General features: G+C 45.6%; 1 protein-coding gene across 1 annotated transcript in view; it reads left to right on the top strand.

Moving 5' to 3' along the window:
• Positions 1-18890, top strand: part of LOC141257873 (DNA (cytosine-5)-methyltransferase 3A-like) — an 83591-nt gene that overhangs the window by 49160 nt on the left and 15541 nt on the right. The window contains exons 7-10 of the mRNA XM_073672881.1: positions 5694-5784; positions 5935-6083; positions 11900-11985; positions 13384-13453. Of these exons, the coding sequence (XP_073528982.1) occupies positions 5694-5784; positions 5935-6083; positions 11900-11985; positions 13384-13453 (396 nt within the window). The remainder of the gene's footprint in view (positions 1-5693; positions 5785-5934; positions 6084-11899; positions 11986-13383; positions 13454-18890) is intronic.

Below are 18890 nucleotides of genomic sequence, written 5' to 3'. Positions count from 1 at the left end.
ATCAGGAGCATGCCCAGGCATTGTAGGGAGGTCATACAGGCACGTGGAGGCCACACACAATACTCAGCCTCATCAGGAGCATGCTCAGGCATTGTAGGGAGGTCATACTGGCACGTGGAGGCCACACACAATACTCAGCCTCATCAGGAGCATGCCCAGGCGTTGTAGGGAGGTCATACAGGCACGTGGAGGCCACACACAATACTCAGCCTCATCAGGAGCATGCCCAGGCGTTGTAGGGAGGTCATACAGGCACGTGAAGGCCACACACAATACTCAGCCTCATCAGGAGCATGCCCAGGCGTTGTAGGGAGGTCATACAGGCACGTGGAGGCCACACACAATACTCAGCCTCATCAGGAGCATGCCCAGGCGTTGTAGGGAGGTCATACAGGCACGTGGAGGCCACACACAATACTCAGCCTCATCAGGAGCATGCCCAGGCGTTGTAGGGAGGTCATACAGGCACGTGGAGGCCACACACAATACTCAGCCTCATCAGGAGCATGCCCAGGCGTTGTAGGGAGGTCATACAGGCACGTGGAGGCCACACACAATACTCAGCCTCATCAGGAGCATGCCCAGGCGTTGTAGGGAGGTCATACAGGCATGTGGAGGCCACACACAATACTCAGCCTAATCAGGGGCATGCCCAGGCGTTGTAGGGAGGTCATACAGGCACGTGGAGGCCACGCACAATACTCAGCCTCATCAGGAGCATGCCCAGGCGTTGTAGGGAGGTCATATAGGCACGTGGAGGCCACACACAATACTCAGTCTCATCAGGAGCATGCCCAGGTGTTGCAGGGAGGTCATACAGGCACGTGGAGGCCACACACAATACTCAGCCTCATCAGGAGCATGCCCAGGCGTTGTAGGGAGGTCATACAGGCACGTGGAGGCCACACACAATACTCAGCCTCATCAGGAGCATGCCCAGGCATTGTAGGGAGGTCATACAGGCACGTGGAGGCCACACACAATACTCAGCCTCATCAGGAGCATGCTCAGGCATTGTAGGGAGGTCATACTGGCACGTGGAGGCCACACACAATACTCAGCCTCATCAGGAGCATGCCCAGGCGTTGTAGGGAGGTCATACAGGCACGTGGAGGCCACACACAATACTCAGCCTCATCAGGAGCATGCCCAGGCGTTGTAGGGAGGTCATACAGGCACGTGAAGGCCACACACAATACTCAGCCTCATCAGGAGCATGCCCAGGCGTTGTAGGGAGGTCATACAGGCACGTGGAGGCCACACACAATACTCAGCCTCATCAGGAGCATGCCCAGGCGTTGTAGGGAGGTCATACAGGCACGTGGAGGCCACACACAATACTCAGCCTCATCAGGAGCATGCCCAGGCGTTGTAGGGAGGTCATACAGGCACGTGGAGGCCACACACAATACTCAGCCTCATCAGGAGCATGCCCAGGCATTGTAGGGAGGTCATACAGGCACGTGGAGGCCACACACAATACTCAGCCTCATCAGGAGCATGCCCAGGCGTTGTAGGGAGGTCATACAGGCACGTGGAGGCCACACACAATACTTAGACTCATTGTGACTTGTTTTAAGGACATTACATCACAGTTGGATCAGCCTGTAGCGTGTTTTTCCACTTTAATTTTGGGGGTGACTCCAGATCCCGGCCTCCATTGGTTAATAAATTTGATTTCCATTGATGATTTTTGGGTGATTTTGTTGTCAGCACATTCAGCTTCTACAGAACAAAGTATTCAATGAGAAGATTTCATTCATTCAGATCTAGGAGGGGGGATTTTAGTGTTCCCTTTATTTTTTTGAGCAGTGTATTTAAAGTACAATGCCGAAGATTTCCCTTCTTACATCACATGACCGATGTCTATTGTAAATTCTACAATAGCTCATAAACCGGCGAGTCGCTCCACACAGTGTACTGGCCCCCATATAACGCTGCATGCAGGCTGTGCCCCCACATAATGCCTCATGCAGGCTGTTCCCCCCATATAATGCCTCATGCAGGCTGTTCCCCCAACATAATGCCCCACGCAGGCTGTTCCCCCCACATAATGCCCCACACAGGCTGTTCCCCCCACATAATGCACCATGCAGGCTGTTCCCCCAATATAATGCCTCATGCAGGCTGTTCCCCCCCATATAATGCCCCATGCAGGATGTCATCCCTCCCCCTTATAATACCCCATGCAGGATATCACACCCACCCTCCTCTCTTATAATGCCCCATGCAGGATGTCACACCCACCCTCCTCTCTTATAATACCCCATGCAGGATGTCACACCCACCCTCCTCTCTTATAATACCCCATGCAGGATGTCACACCCACCCTCCTCTCTTATAATACCCCATGCAGGATGTCACACCCACCCTCCTCTCTTATAATGCCCCATGCAGGATGTCACACCCACCCTCCTCTCTTATAATACCCCATGCAGGATGTCACACCCACCCTCCTCTCTTATAATACCCCATGCAGGATGTCACACCCACCCCCCTCTCTTATAATGCCCCATGCAGGATGTCACCCTCCCCTCCGTTATAATGCCCCATGCAGGATGTCACCCCTCCCCCCTTATAATACCCCATGCAGGATGTCACACCCACCCTCCTCCCTTATAATGCCCCATGCAGGATGTCACACCCCTCCCACCTTAAAATGCCCCATGCAAGATGTCACACACCCCCACCCCACCATATAATGCCCCATGTCTCCATACAATAAAAAAAAAAAATCAAATACTCACCTCACTTCTCACCTGCTGCCGCTGCTCCGGACTCCTCACCCATGCCGGTGACTTCCCGCTCTGCGCTGTGACTGCTCAGGAGAGAGCACGGTGTAAAGACGTCACCGCGCCCTCTGACCTCAGACGTCACAGTGCAGCAGCCGCGGAGGATGCAGGAGCTGCTGCGGAGGCACAGGGAGAGGTAAGTATTGCGTCGGGATCAGTTGATCAAGTCAGTGATCATCACATGATTGAAAAAAATAAAAGGCAATTCAGAAGTCTGTAAGACCATGTATTTTTAGCATATGCAAAAGGTGCATATTATAAAAGTATATAGTGAACATATACTGACCAGAGGCAAATCACAACCCCTCCACCTGCTCCAACGCACGTTTCGCTGCTGCTTCATCAGGGAGTGAGATGGAGAGGGAGGGAGCGATATTTAAGGAATGATTACAGCTGTGGTTACTTACAAATCAAGGACGTCATGTTATCATGCGCCAAACACTAGCCCATGCGTCCAGCAAGCCGCCCCGCTCGTGACCGGTTCAACCAACGTAATTTCAGTGCTGCAAATAACAACAGACACCGGGAGCAGCGATGGAGACTCAGTTCTGGAGCTCGGGAGGGTGCGTAAAGCACAATTGGTATTTTAATCATAAAAAGGTATTTTATAAGAAAATGTATATTTGAAAAGGGACCGCCCCTTTAACCGGTGCATATTGACTTATGGAATTGTTACTTCCAGTAGGTGGCATTAGAGTTCCCGTCGTCTTCCTTCCGAAGAAATGCTTCCATTGTCTCTGCGCACACCTGACGCCACGGTCGTAGACTGTTTTTAGTTATCAATAGTAAAACAGTGATTAGTAATATCTGAGGTGTCGTCACAGTGTACTATTCTTCATTACTGGAATACAGTCATGTGTGTAACAGAAAAATATAGGAAAGTACAAACAGATCTCATGTCTATTCTTCCCCATAGCGGAGTGAGGATCGGCTAATCGAGAAGATCGATCACAGGGATTAGAGACACCCGATCGCACTTGTTGCCGGCTGTTAATGACAATCCAGTCTTCTCACCTCCTCCTGATCTCTAAGAAAACTTATATAAAATAAAGATCAATACACCATTTACTATTTGTGTACCTACAGTGCACACCAAAAGTTTGGACACACCTTCTCATTTAAAGATTTTTCTGCATTTTCATGACTTTGAAAATTGTACATTCACACTGAAGGCATCAAAACTATGAACTAACACATGTGGAATTATATACTTAACAAAAAAGTGTGAAACCACTGAAAATATGTCTTATATTCTAGGTTCTTCACAGTAGCCACCTTTTGCTTTGATGACTGCTTTGCACACTCTTGGCATTCTCTTGATGAGCTTCTAGAGGTAGTCACCGGAAATGGTCTTCCAACAATCTTGAAGGAGTTCCCAGAGATGCTTAGCACTTGTTGGCCCTTTTGCCTTCACTCTGCGGTCCAGTTCACCCCAAACCATCTCGATTGGGTTCAGGTCTGGTGACTGTGGAGGCCAGGTCATCTGGCGTAGCCCCCCATCACTCTCCTTCTTGGTCAAATAGCCCTTACACAGCCTGGAGGTGTGTTTGGGGTCATTGTCCTGTTGAAAAATAAATGATGGTCCAACTAAACGCAAACCGGATGGAATAGCATGCCGCTGCAAGATGCTGTGGTAGCCATGCTGGTTCAGTATGCCTTCAATTATGAATAAATCCCCAACAGTGTCACCAGCAAAGCCCCCCCCACACCATCACACCTCCTCCTCCATGCTTCACGGTGAGAACCAGGCATGTAGAGTCCATCCGTTCACCTTTTCTGCGTTGCACAAAGACACGGAGGTTGGAACCAAAGATCTCAAATTTGGACTCATCAGACCAAAGCACAGATTTCCACTGGTCTAATGTCCATTCCTTGTGTTCTTTAGCCCAAACAAGTCTCTTCCGCTTGTTGCCTGTCCTTAGCAGTGGTTTCCTAGTAGCTATTTTACCATGAAGGCCTGCTGCACAAAGTCTCCTCTTAACAGTTGTTGTAGATATGTGTCTGCTGCTAGAACTCTGTGTGGTATTGACCTGGTCTCTAATCTGAGCTGCTGTTAACCTGCGATTTCTGAGGCTGGTGACTCGGATAAACTTATCCTCAGAAGCAGAGGTGACTCTTGGTCTTCCTTTCCTGGGGCGGTCCTCATGTGAGCCAGTTTCTTTGTAGCGCTTGATGGTTTTTGTAACTGCACTTGGGGACACTTTCAAAGTTTTCACAATTTTTCGCACTGACTGACCTTCATTTCTTAAAGTAATGATGGCCACTCGTTTTTCTTTACTTAGCTGCTTTTTTCTTGCCATAATACAAATTCTAACAGTCTATTCAGTAGGACTATCAGCTGTGTATCCACCAGACTTCTGCACAACACAACTGATGGTCCCAACCCCATTTATAAGGCAAGAAATCCCACTTATTAAACCTGACAGGGCACACCTGTGAAGTGAAAACCATTTCCGGTGACTACCTCTTGAAGCTCATCAAGAGAATGCCAAGAGTGTGCAAAGCAGTCATCAAAGCAAAAGGTGGCTACTGTGAAGAACCTAGAAGATAAGACATATTTTCAGTTGTTTCACACTTTTTTGTTAAGTATATAATTCCACATGTGGTAATTCATAGTTTTGATGCCTTCAGTGTGAATGCACAATTTTCATAGTCTTGAAAATACAGAAAAATCTTTAAATGAGAAGGTGTGTCCAAACTTTTGGTCTGTACTGTATATAAAGGGAGCCTACACAGAAATATGCCTGCTCCATACATAGGAATAAAGGACGACCCATACTGAACAGCATCAGATAATGGCGAGATTACAACATTATATACGTATGAAGATGAGAAACCTTCACATAATAATCTATAATCTCAAACAGTTCAGATGAGACTTTATAACGGATATTTTTGCAGGTCGAGGAGTGGGGGCCTTTCGATCTACTGATTGGTGGAAGTCCATGTAATGACCTATCTGTGGTCAATCCCCTACGGAAAGGTCTATATGGTAAGTCGATCATTGGATTTCAGTTCTGTTCTTCTGTAGGACTGTAGATGTGTAGGACTATCCTGAATGTGAGTTCAGAAATAAGGAGAGATAACAAAACCAACACGATGTGCTGGACTGTATCTGACGGGCATGTGTTGCCTTCATCAGGGGGCACCGGATCGCTCTTCTTTGACTTCCCCCGTTTGCTTCACATAATCAAGCCGCAGCCTGATGAAGATCGACCATTCTTCTGGATATTTGAAAATGTCGTCTCCATGGAAAAAAAGTTCAAGAGAACGATATCCCAGCATCTGGAGGTGAGAAGCAGTCGCATGGGGCCTAGTTAACTTCATTGCTACTGCTCGAAGAGGCTTTCTGCTAACAACTGCAAATGTATTGCCCTGGAGCTAAGCCCTGGAGAGGCAGCTGTCATAGATTGCAAGGCTTCCTTTACAACAGGCAGGATTGGATGTAGCTGTGATCCAGGATCGTCAACCCCTTAGATGCTGTAGTGAATAGTGACCGAGGCATTGCGGGGTTTACAAATTTCCTTTTCATAAAGGGAAAGTTGCAGTTGTTAGGGGTCAAAGTTGTATTTTAATTTAATTTGTCTTATACTCCAGTTACATCCCAAACTGAGAGGTCCAGAAATGGAAAAGAATTACAATTTTAAAAGCAGCTCTGGATGTGATTGGAGTACAATGGTATGATGCAAGTGAAGCAAGATAGTGCACCATTACAGAATGTATAATATCCAGTTATGCATTGTAACGTAATGTTCACATGTGGAGCAAAACTTTAACTAGAGATAGCGGTGTTCGACTAGAACTGTTCGCCAATCTCAAATTCGAGCTGTTTTGGGCGGTGTTCGAGTTGTTCGACGAACCCGAACGATTTGCAAAAAATTCGGCTGTTCGAGGTTATGTTCGATAACTGTTCGTGCACCAAAAGCGTGTCCTGCATGTCTGGCGCTATTTAGAGCACCAATCATGCAGGGATTGTCTGCCACTCACTGTAATGCCACAGCCATGGTGGTTGTGGCATTACAGTGATTGCCCAAATCGATGGGTACAGTGCCAACAGTGAAACATGAAAAGCCGGCAATTCAGCAGCGGCATACAAATGTACCCGACAATTTAGAACCGAAAGAATAGAGCTTCACACATAGATTAGATAGATATAAACATGTCAGCCACATATATACGAAGTACAGTGAAAGTGCTGCTTACTGTACTTGTCATTTAGCGTAAAGGATTTATCAAAAAAAATAATAGTGTTTTCATGCACCGTCTCTTTAAAAAAGCCGGCCGGCAATTCAGCAGCGGTACCCGACAATTTAGAATAGAAAGAATAGAGAATCACACATAGATTAGATAGATAGAAACATGTCAGTCACATATATATGAAGTACAGTGACAGTGCTGCTTACTGTACTTGTCATTTAGCGTAAAGGATTTATCAAAAAAAATAAGTGTTTTCATGCACCTTCTCTTTAAAAAAGCCGGCCGGCAATTCAGCAGCGGTACCCGACAATTTATAACAGACAGAATAGAGCTTCACACATAGATTAGATAGATAGAAACATGTCAGTCACATATATATGAAGTACAGTGATAGTGTTGGTTACTGTACTTGTCATTTAGTGTAAAGGATTTATTAAAAAAAATAATAGTGTCTTCGTGCACCGTCTCTTTAAAAAAGCCGGCCGGCAATTCAGCATCTGTACCCGACAATTTAGAATAGAAAGAATAGAGAATCACACATAGATTAGATAGATAGAAACATGTCAGTCACATATATATGAAGTACAGTGACAGTGCTGCTTACTGTACTTGTCATTTAGCGTAAAGGATTTATCAAAAAAAATAAGTGTTTTCATGCACCTTCTCTTTAAAAAAGCCGGCCGGCAATTCAGCAGCGGTACCCGACAATTTATAACAGACAGAATAGAGCTTCACACATAGATTAGATAGATAGAAACATGTCAGTCACATATATATGAAGTACAGTGATAGTGTTGGTTACTGTACTTGTCATTTAGTATTAAAATAAAGGATTTATTATTAAAAAAATTGGCGTGGGGTTCCCCTTAATTTTAGGCTCTAGCGGAGGTTAAGCAGACGGCTGGGGCAGATGTTTGAAGCCTGGGAAGGGGGTAATACCCACGGAGCTTCCCAGGCTACTAATATCAGCCCCCAGCTGAATACATAGCCTTTACTAGCTATTAAAATGGGGGACCCCCCAAAAAAAATGACGTGGGGTCCCCCCTAATTTAATAGCTAGCAAAGGCTAGGCAGACAGCTGGGGGCTGATATTAATAGCCCAGGAAGGGAGCCATGAATATTGGCCCCCTCCCAGGCTAGAAACACCAGCCGTCAGCCGCCCCAGAAATGGCGCATTCATAGGATGCGCCAATTCTGGCACTTAGCCTCGCTCTTCCACGCTGCCCTGGTGCGGTGGCAGGGGGTAATAGGGTTGGGGTTGATGTCAGCTTATAATGCCAGCTGACATCAAGCCCAGGTTAGTAATGGAGAGGCGTCTATAAGACACCCCCATTACTAACCCCATAGTCAAAGTTAAAAAAAACACAAACACCCAGAATAAAGTCCTTTAATTGAAATAAAGACACAATTCTTTATTGTTCTAAATTAAACCATACTTACCGTCACACCCATTCCAGCTGAAGCCAACGATCTCCTGCAATAAAAGAAAAATAATAAAGCAACCTCATCCTTACCTTTCCATGGTTCCCACGACAGCTTCAGCTCTGCTACATTCACATGACAGGGTGGACCACAGCAGAACGCTGCCATCCAGCCTCTCATCCCGCAGACACTGAGAAGCGCAGGCATGCTTGCGCTGCTCAGCGTCTCTCTGTGACGACATCCAGATGAGCCGAGTTCATGTCCAATGAACTCGGCTCACCTCATGCACGTCACTGACAGCGTGGGAAAATTCTCACGCTGAAGCGGTGAGTGCAGGAGAATTCTCCCACGCTGTCAGTGACGTGCATAAGGTGAGCTCATGTCCAATGAACTCAGCTCACCTCCTGCACGTCACTGACAGCGTGGGAGAATTCTCCTGCACTCAGCGCTTCAGCGTGAGAATTCTCCCACGCTGAAGCGCTGAGTGCAGGAGAATTTTCCCACGCTGTCAGTGACGTGCATAAGGTGAGCTCATGTTCAATGAACTCAGCTCACCTCCTGCACGTCACTGACAGCGTGGGAGAATTCTCCTGCACTCAGCGCTTCAGTGTGAGAATTCTCCCACGCTGAAGCGCTGAGTGCAGGAGAATTTTCCCACGCTGTCAGTGACGTGCATGAGGTGAGCTGAGTTCATTGGACATGAACTCGGCTCATCTGGATGTCGTCACAGAGAGACGCTGAGCAGCGCAAGCATGCCTGCGCTTCTCAGTGTCTGCGGGATGAGAGGCTGGATGGCAGCGTTCTGCTGCGGTCCAGCCTGTCATCTCAATGTAGCAGAGCTGAAGCTGTCGTGGGAACCTTGGAAAGGTAAGGATGAGGTTGCTTTATTATTTTTCTTTTATTGCAGGAGATCGTTGGCTTCAGCTGGAATGGGCGTGACGGTAAGTATGGTTTAATTTAGAACAATAAAGGATTGTGTCTTTATTTCAATTAAAGGACTTTATTCTGGGTGTTTGTGTTTTCTTTTAACTTTGACTATGGGGTTAGTAATGGGGGTGTCTTATAGACGCCTCTCCATTACTAACCTGGGCTTGATGTCAGCTGGCATTATAAGCTGACATCAACCCCAACCCTATTACCCCCTGCCACCGCACCAGGGCAGCGTGGAAGAGCGAGGCTAAGTGCCAGAATTGGCGCATCCTATGAATGCGCCATTTCTGGGGCGGCTGACGGCTGGTGTTTCTAGCCTGGGAGGGGCCAATATTCATGGCTCCCTTCCTGGGCTATTAATATCAGCCCCCAGCTGTCTGCCTAGCCTTTGCTAGCTATTAAATTAGGGGGGACCCCACGTCATTTTTTTTGGGGGGTCCCCCATTTTAATAGCTAGTAAAGGCTATGTATTCAGCTGGGGGCTGATATTAGTAGCCTGGGAAGCTCCGTGGGTATTACCCCCTTCCCAGGCTTCAAACATCTGCCCCAGCCGTCTGCTTAACCTCCGCTAGAGCCTAAAATTAAGGGGAACCCCACGCCAATTTTTTTAATAATAAATCCTTTATTTTAATACTAAATGACAAGTACAGTAACCAACACTATCACTGTACTTCATATATATGTGACTGACATGTTTCTATCTATCTAATCTATGTGTGATGCTCTATCTTTCTGTTCTAAATTGTCGGGTACCGCTGCTGAATTGCCGGCCGGCTTTTTTAAAGAGACAGTGCATGAAAACACTATTATTTTTTTAAATAAATCCTTTACACTAAATGACAAGTACAGTAAGCAACACTATCACTGTACTTCATATATATGTGACTGACATGTTTCTATCTATCTAATCTATGTGTGAAGCTCTATTCCTTCTATTCTAAATTGTCGGGTACAGATGCTGAATTGCCGGCCGGCTTTTTTAAAGAGACGGTGCATGAAAACACTAATATTTTTTTTAATAAATCCTTTACACTAAATGACAAGTGCAGTAACCAACACTGTCACTGTGCTTCTTATATGTGTGACTGACATGTTTCTATCTATCTAATCTATGTGTGATGCTCTATTCCTTCTTGTCTAAATTGTCGGGTACCGGTGTATGCCGCTGCTGAATTTGCCGGCCGGCTTTTTTAAAGAGAGTGTCTTCTGAGCAGTTTGTCAGCTTTTGGACACCTTTGCAGGTGTTTTCTATGTGTTTCTATGTGTTTTTGTTTGCCTGCCATTGGTTTTAACGGTGTTCGACGGTGTTCTAAGGTGTTCGACGAACAGTTCGACGAACAGTTCCTCGAACATCCCGGTGTTCGAGGAACCGAACCGAACCCGAACACTATGGGGGTGGCTCAACACTAACTTTAACCCCTGGGGCTGTATGGAATCAGGATTTTGAGTGTGTCCTGATGGTGAAATATAATACTGTGCGTACGGCCTCAGCAGTACTAACATTACACTAAGGCTGTGTTCCCACTATGCGTTTTTTAAGCATTTCCGCAGCAGCAATTCCGTTGCAGAAATGCTTAAAAACACTTGGTTGAAGGTCTGCCATGTTCCCCAATGATAATCCGCATGTGCTGTGTACATGCTGCGGAAATTTCCGCTGCGGATTATCATTGCGGAAAATTCCGCAGCTCTACCAATTATTTTGCGGAATCACAGCGTTTTCGCCACCATTGACTTGCATTGAATGGCATAATATCCGCATCACTACATGTACACATGCAGATAACATGCTTATATCATGTGGTTCAATGTGCGGATGGTACCCAGGTTTGGAGAAGAGGAGACTCTCCTCCAGAGCCTGGTACCATAGAACCTGTAAAAAAAAAAAGAATAAAATAAAAAATATACATTATACTTACCTTCTGATGGCCCCCAGTGTCTTTATCTGATCCGTCCTGGCTTCCCGGCAGCTCGTGATGATCTAAAAGGACCTGCCATGACGTCATTTAGTCATGTGATGGGTCACGCGACTAAATGACATCATGGCAGGTCCTTTTAGACCGCAGCGAGACACCGGGGACACCGGACGGATCGAATAAGGACACCGGGGGTCATCAGAAGATAAGTATAATATTTATTTTTTTATTTTTTACCATTCTTTTACGGTCACACTATATAAATCCATGCCGGTTGCATGGATTTATATAGTGTGACCAAGTTGTCAAGCACTTTCCAAGTGATGCTAAAATCGCTTGTCAACCCACATGTGGAAATGCAAGTGAAGAACGCTTCACTTGTCCCTGGCAGGAAAAACGCATGTAAAATCCGCATGCACACTCCGCACGCACAATCCGCATGCATTTTTTCTGCCAGGGAGATGCAGAAACGCTCAGGAAAAATCCGGAGCATTTCTGCATCATGGGCACATAGCCTAAGATGTCACCACCGTACAATGTAATGTTACGCTGTATTTGAGTCTTGCACACTGATTTGCCCCAAATTACATTCAAACTGAAAAATCAGGATCGAGACGCTCAGTAATTAAGGTTTTCCTCTTCCAGATGAACCCAGTGAAGATTGATGCCAGCACAGTATCTGCGGCTCATCGCACCAGATACTTCTGGAGTAACCTCCCCGGCATGAACAGGTTAGTAACACAGATCTGTTAAAAAAAAACAAAAATAACGTCGTCAATGTATCGCCCACTGTGGGATCCCGAGATAAGTCTGAGAGACCCTTTGCCATTTGTATCTATGCCTAAAGTACAAGACAGGTCCACACACTAATACTGAGTTCTGAAGAACTATTTTAGGCAGCATTGGCTGGTAGTAACTTTTATAGTCTTCAGTGCAGTGATGATTGGATTGTGGAGATGTCATCAGATATTGACAATGTGTCTTCTACCTCATTGGATTCCACACAATGAAATTACTGTTTGATTTCCAGAAATAAAAGTTTATGTTATAATACTGATGTAAGAGTGAGGAGCGCTGAGGCCTCGCTCCAAAAAAATGATTAGTGTACAGGATACCGATAATTACAGGAAACTGTCAGCTTGGAGGCTGCCCGTCTTGTGCTGCTTTTATATGGGAAACCATTGTCCCATATTGTGCCTTGTAGACAATAGGAAGCTGGTAATGGAGGGCCCACGCTATAGAGCGCTGAACTGGCTACTTCTGATATGTTAAGCCCCGGTTTTTACAATTGTGAACACCAACCACTCAGACAGGAGGGGATCCCTCTATAAAGCTACATAACTCCTATCACAGGCGGTGTCTGTCATTGCTTACATACAGGACCCCTGTACAGCTGCACATATGACTACAGTGGCGGCTATGGATATACTATCTCCAGACCTGGTGTAACCTCTGTATATCTCCACACTTGGTGTATGCTTCATGTGGCAGTGTCAATCAGCTGCTTCCAAGGCCAGCAGAATATTGTCATGTATGTATTATAAGAATCATAGACTTGCAGGTTGGGTCGTTATCACTAGTCTGGTCTCTTCTGGAATGATGACCATCAGTTTACCAGGGACTTCACCACAAATCATTATTATATATAGAAGTATTTTTTGGACGCTGAATGTGACTTTTATTTGTGCGTTGATTGGCGGTATTGTGAAGCAAATGTTTGTCAAGTTAATATGGACAGCATTTTTTGGATACAATCATTCAGACCATGTATGGCACTTTTATCTAGGCATTAAACCTTAATGTTATCTGGGTCATATATGGAAATATTATTTAGCACTATATGGGAGTATTTAAGAATAATATTTGTATCCTAACCGCAGGGTAATTCCAATATTTGGGTCTTCTGGTTCCATGTTTCCTAATTTTGTAGATAGTTAGTGGGAGCAGTTGCTTTGATCTGACTTCTTGAAGATGGATGATACTTACAGAATTCCACTTGTGATAGAATTGCTGTAAACTTGCAGCCTTGTGATAAAGCGAGAATGAATAATCTCTGGAGTTTTGACGTTTGGCTCAGTCGTTCCTGCCGCACCGTTGTATGCACTGTACTAACCCCTCTGTCGCTCCAGGCCTCTGGTGGTTACAGCAGATGACAAGACGACGCTCCAGGACTGCTTAGAACCGGGAAGAATTGCAAAGGTGAGAAGTGATGGGAAGGTGGAGGAAATGAGAGAAGCGAATCACATTGATGGATTTATTAATATCGCAGAAATGCAGAATACACAGTGAGGATCAGTGATCCACCTCGATCACCCAGTCTGGAGGAATGGTCTCTTTCCACCATAAACCTAAGAAGTAGCTAAAATTTAGCAAATGATCTGAAGTGACAGTGGAAGATTTAAAGTCATTTTCCAGACTTATGATATTGATAGTTAATACTTCGGATGAGTCCTGATTATCAGATCAGTGGAGGTCCAACATCTAGTGCCACCACCGATCTGCTGTTTTCACCTCTACTAGTGGCTGGATGTAGGAGTATGCGGAATAGGAACAGCACAGCGCCATAAACTGTATAGGGGCAGCTCAGATTACATTCACTTCAATAGAAGCTGAGGTTTAGTATCGAGCGCGGCCACTATGCAGTGCACGGATCTGTGCCGTCTTATTGTTTGCATCCAGCAGCCGCTGGAGCTGAGAACAGCTGATCTGCAGGGGTGCAGAAGATGCAAAGCTGAGCCGACAGTGCAAGGACCTTCTCTACCAGATCCATAATCATTATGTGACGTCTGACCTCTCCTCATTCTGGTACCAACAGGTGCAGCAAAAGTGGAAGAAAAAAAAACCCTAGGCAGAATCTCGCAAGGTTCAGTCAGAACAAGACATTGGGACATTTCCCACAACGCAGACATAGGGCAAACTTGCTCCAGTATCGAGTTTCCAAAACTCCTGATTTGGTATATTTTAGAGCTCGTACACAGATTTTCTCGGATGAGTGCTATCTGCAGTTTTCACAGATAGCCCTTATATCCATGTTATTCTATGGGGCTGTGAACATTTCCACTTTTTTTTTTTTCTGGGACTTAACGGTCTGCAGAAAAACAGACATAATCAAAGTGTCGGATCAAAATCGGCAAAGCAAGTCGTTGGGTCCGTGTAAAAAAAAAAAAAAAAGTAAAACGGATTTTCACGAACTGACAGAATGGAAAAAGTGGAGAAACTTTTGTTTTTCCTCTCCACGTCCAAGAAAAACTGCTGCCGCTCCGAGCAAAGTCTGATGAGAATAATCAGACACTTTTTCTCGGATGTTGACTCTACCCTTATACTTTCATTTTTTCCTCGCCTTCTTCCAAGTGTCTTCTTTTTTCCAGCGAATTTACCATATGATGGCTTGTTTTATGCGTGACGAGTTGTAGTTTTGAATGAGATCATTTATTTTACCATGCAATGTATGGAAGTAGACTGAATTGGTGACAAAAAAAAAGCAGTTCCACCATTGTTTTTTTGGACTTCTTTCCTTATTTAGTAGAAATGACCCCACAGTGAGATCTTCCAGCTAAGAACTAGGGATGAGCAGACCCGTGAATGTTTGGGTTCGTCGGGTTCAAGCGAACTTTAGTCCAGAGTTCAGCTCGGGTTCTAGAACTGTACCCGAAGTTCCGGGAGAAGCCATGTTTGAAGTTCAGGAGCGGACACTAGGTGTCCTGTATGAACCCCGAACTTTACAGTTCTGGTTCGCTCATCTCTATTCAGAACCATTACGGTGATCCCAAACTTCTATAGGTTTTTGTGTTGCCATTTTCTGAGGCCCGTAACGTATTTTTCAGGAGCGGTGTGGGGGCGTTTTGGGGGGTTTTTTTGCACGCGGAGCTGGAGTTTTTATTGAAAGCATTTTGGAGGATCGGAGTATACAGAAAAAAAAGACGATCTCCAATCTGCGTCTGGGCCACTAGGACTATAAGAATGGCGGCATTCGGGTCTTCAGCAGGCCCCAGATCTCACAGAAACCCAATGGTACTCAGCAATCACATCGGAAAGGGGACGATAGGCACCACAATGACTGCATGACTCAATGGCTCCACTCAACTGAAGATGTCAGAGATTAAGCGGCTAAACAGCAGCAACCGGAGCTAGATCCATCGGGTGCCGGCTGTATAACACAGCTCCGGTCCTCCATGAACCCCCCCACCTGACGTACCAGTCCGTCCACTATCAGGAAGGAGGTTGATGCTTTATTTTCCTCCTATGAGTGTGTATTGAGTATGGTGCTTCATATAAAGCAGGTGCCAGCTGTGCTATACAGCTGACAACCGCCTGTAACAGCTGTGATCAGAGACCGCTCCGATCCGGTGAAATTCAAACACAAAAACTAAAGCTCTTCTGCCATTGTTTTTAGTTTTTGCTTTTACAGCATTTCTTGTGTAGTGTGATTCCTACGACGATGCCGAACTTAGGAGGGTATTTTATTATTATTATTATTATTATTATTATTATTAAGCTGTGAAAATAGTCAGAAATTTAAAAACCAAATTGTCTTGTGTCACCATACACAGACCTGTAATGTAATTTTTCAGTCAATGGAGCTGTGTGAGGGCTCGTCAGTTGTTATCTGTGTGGGGAGATGATATTTTTTTTTATTGACATCACTTTGGGGTAAATATAAGTGCTTCTCACAAAATTAGAATATCATCAAAAAGTTAATTCATTCCAGTTCTTCAATACAAAAAGTGAAACTCCTATATTCTATAGAGTCATTACACACAGAGGGATCTATTATATAGAGTCATTACACACAGAGGGATCTATTATATAGAGTCATTACACACAGAGGGATCTATTATATAGAGTCATTACACGCAGAGGGATCTATTATATAGTGTCATTACACACAGAGGGATCTATTATATAGAGTCATTACACACAGAGGGATCTATTATATAGAGCCATTACACACAGAGGGTTCTATTATATAGAGTCATTACACGCAGAGGGATCTAATATATAGAGTCATTACACACAGAGGGATCTATTATATAGAGTCATTACACACAGAGGGATCTATTATATAGAGTCATTACACACAGAGGGATCTATTATATAGAGTTATTACACACAGAGGGATCTATTATATAGAGTCATTACACACAGAGGGATCTATTATATAGAGTCATTACACACAGAGGGATCTATTATATAGAGTCATTACACACGGAGGGATCTATTATATAGAGCCATTACACACAGATGGATCTATTATATAGAGTCATCACACACGGAGGGATCTATTATATAGAGTCATTACACGCAGAGGGATCTATTATATAGAGTCATTACACGCAGAGGGATCTATTATATAGAGTCATTACACACAGAGGGATCTATTATATAGAGTCATTACACGCAGAGGGATCTATTTCACGTGTTTATTTCTGTTAATGTTGATGATTATGGCTTACAGCCAATGAAAACACAAAAGTCATTATCTCAGTATATTAGAATACTTTATAACAACAGCTTGAAAAATGTTTTTAAAATCAGAAATGTCTGATCAGTAAATGCCTCAATACTTGGTCGGGGCTCCTTGTGCATCAATTACTGCATCAATGTGGCAATGTGACATGGAGGGATCAGCCTGTGGCATGGAGGGATCAGCCTGTGGCACGGAGGGATCAGCCTGTGGCATGGAGGGATCAGCCTGTGGCATGGAGGGATCAGCCTGTGGCATGGAGGGATCAGCCTGTGGCATGGAGGGATCAGCCTGTGGCATGGAGGCGATCAGCCTGTGGCCCTGCTGAGGTGTTATGGAAGCCCAGGTGGCTTTGATAGCCGCCTTCAGCTCGTCTGCATTGTTGGGTCTGGGGTCTCTCATCTTTCTCTTGACAATACCCCATAGATTCTCTATAATAGATTCTCTATGGGGTTAAGGTCAGGCGAGTTTGCTGCCAATCAAGCACAGTGATACTGTTGCGTGTAAACCAGGTATTGGTACATTTGGCCGTGTGGACAGGGGCCAAGTCCTGCTGGAGAATGACATTTCAGCACCATGGAGGACGTCCTCATAATCCTTGAAGCGACTGGAAACACAAGAGGTTAAAAGCCCCTTCCCCACCCACCCTCCAGTTTTTTTCCTGTCCCTGGGAGGATAGGAACAGGAGAGGAGCAAGGGGTCTTACCGGATGGTGGATCCAGGGGGATCGGGCTGCCTAGCTTCTCCTTCCGCCTGAGATGTCCGCGGCTGCCTCCCCCCCCCCCCCCCCCCAGCGCGTTTCTTCAGCCGGCCCAGTGTAGCGCTGCTCCTGGCCTCGGAGCTGCTTCCCTCTGGCGAGGGCTCTCGGCTCCAGCGCAGCCCTCCTGAGCGCGATGCCTCCAGGACCCGATGTGACACACTTCCGGTACGCGCAGGAGCATGTGCTTTTTGAAAATTTAAAGCTGCAGTCGGCGTGCGTTTCAGGCTGGAACGCATGAAGCAGAGAAGACTGCAGGACAGGTAGTGTAAAATGCTTGCCTGTGTCCTGTGTATCTGCTGTGCTGGTGACTGTTAAGATTGGAGGACTGAGAACTGAGACCCCATCTGGTGCACATGAGTAGGTATGGTCCTATGGAACAGGGTATTCTGGGAATACTGGCTATAGTTTTTCCCCCATAAATAAATGATATATTCCTCCATGTCCCTCTATGTCTTATAGGACAGGGTTCCCACTAATCCACCAACGACAGTTAAGAAGGATAATAAAAAGGATACTGTAAAGCCTAAGAGATGTGTCATCTGTAACACCAAGTTGCCCCTAGCATGTGGAAAGTACTTATGTGAGAGCTGCACTTCCAGGATAGTTCGGGAGGAACAGCCATCCATCCTGGCAGAGGTGCATGATCAGGGAAGAGGTTCAAGCCTTCATTTCTGGCCTAGTTTCATCCCAGGCAGTCCAACCAGGGCCCCAAGCAAAGAGGCCTAGGTGGGAGATGGAACTTAGTTCAGAGGATGAGCTACAATCCTACGGGTCTGAGGACGACGAGGAAGATGACACATCTTCTAACCCGCCAGAAGAAGGAAACAGATACCTGTTTTCGTCGGAGTATACGGCCGAACTCTTGAAGTCTGTCAGAAACACCATGCAGGTGGAAGAGACTCTGAAATCTCATTTCATACAGGATGAGATGCTCGGAGGCCTCAGGTCGCAGAGAAACAGAGTTTTCCTGGTTAAGAACCATATCCGGGCTATGATCCTGGAAGAGTGGGAAGACCCTGAAAAGAGGCTAATCGTCCCACGGGACTTTAGACTCTGTCTACCATTTGACCCTGAGGACATTAAAACATGGGAGGAGATTCCCAAGATTGACGTCCCGGTAGGCAAGATAGCTAAAAAGTATTCAATCCCCTTGGAGGACTCTTCTAGCCTGAAGGACCCGATGGACAGGAAGGCGGATGTAACATACCTGGCGGCGTCCTTGCATGGTGGTCCATCTCCCACTGTGCAAGAGGGCGCACTTGATCTCCTGTCCAGAATGTCTCTCTGGCTTCCCTCCATGCTGTCTGTTTGTGTCTGTTTCTGCTGCTTAAGGGCGGCGCCCGATCACTTCCTGCCTTTTGTACCTGCTGTGGGTCACACCCCTTGTGCGTCCTCAGCCTATTGCTGTCTGT

Source organism: Phyllobates terribilis, unplaced genomic scaffold (genome assembly GCF_046119375.1).
Source record: "Phyllobates terribilis strain yellow unplaced genomic scaffold, ASM4611937v1 Scaffold_3__8_contigs__length_932513732, whole genome shotgun sequence".
Lineage (NCBI taxonomy): Eukaryota > Metazoa > Chordata > Amphibia > Anura > Dendrobatidae > Phyllobates > Phyllobates terribilis.
This window is presented reverse-complemented; position numbering and strand designations above follow the sequence as displayed.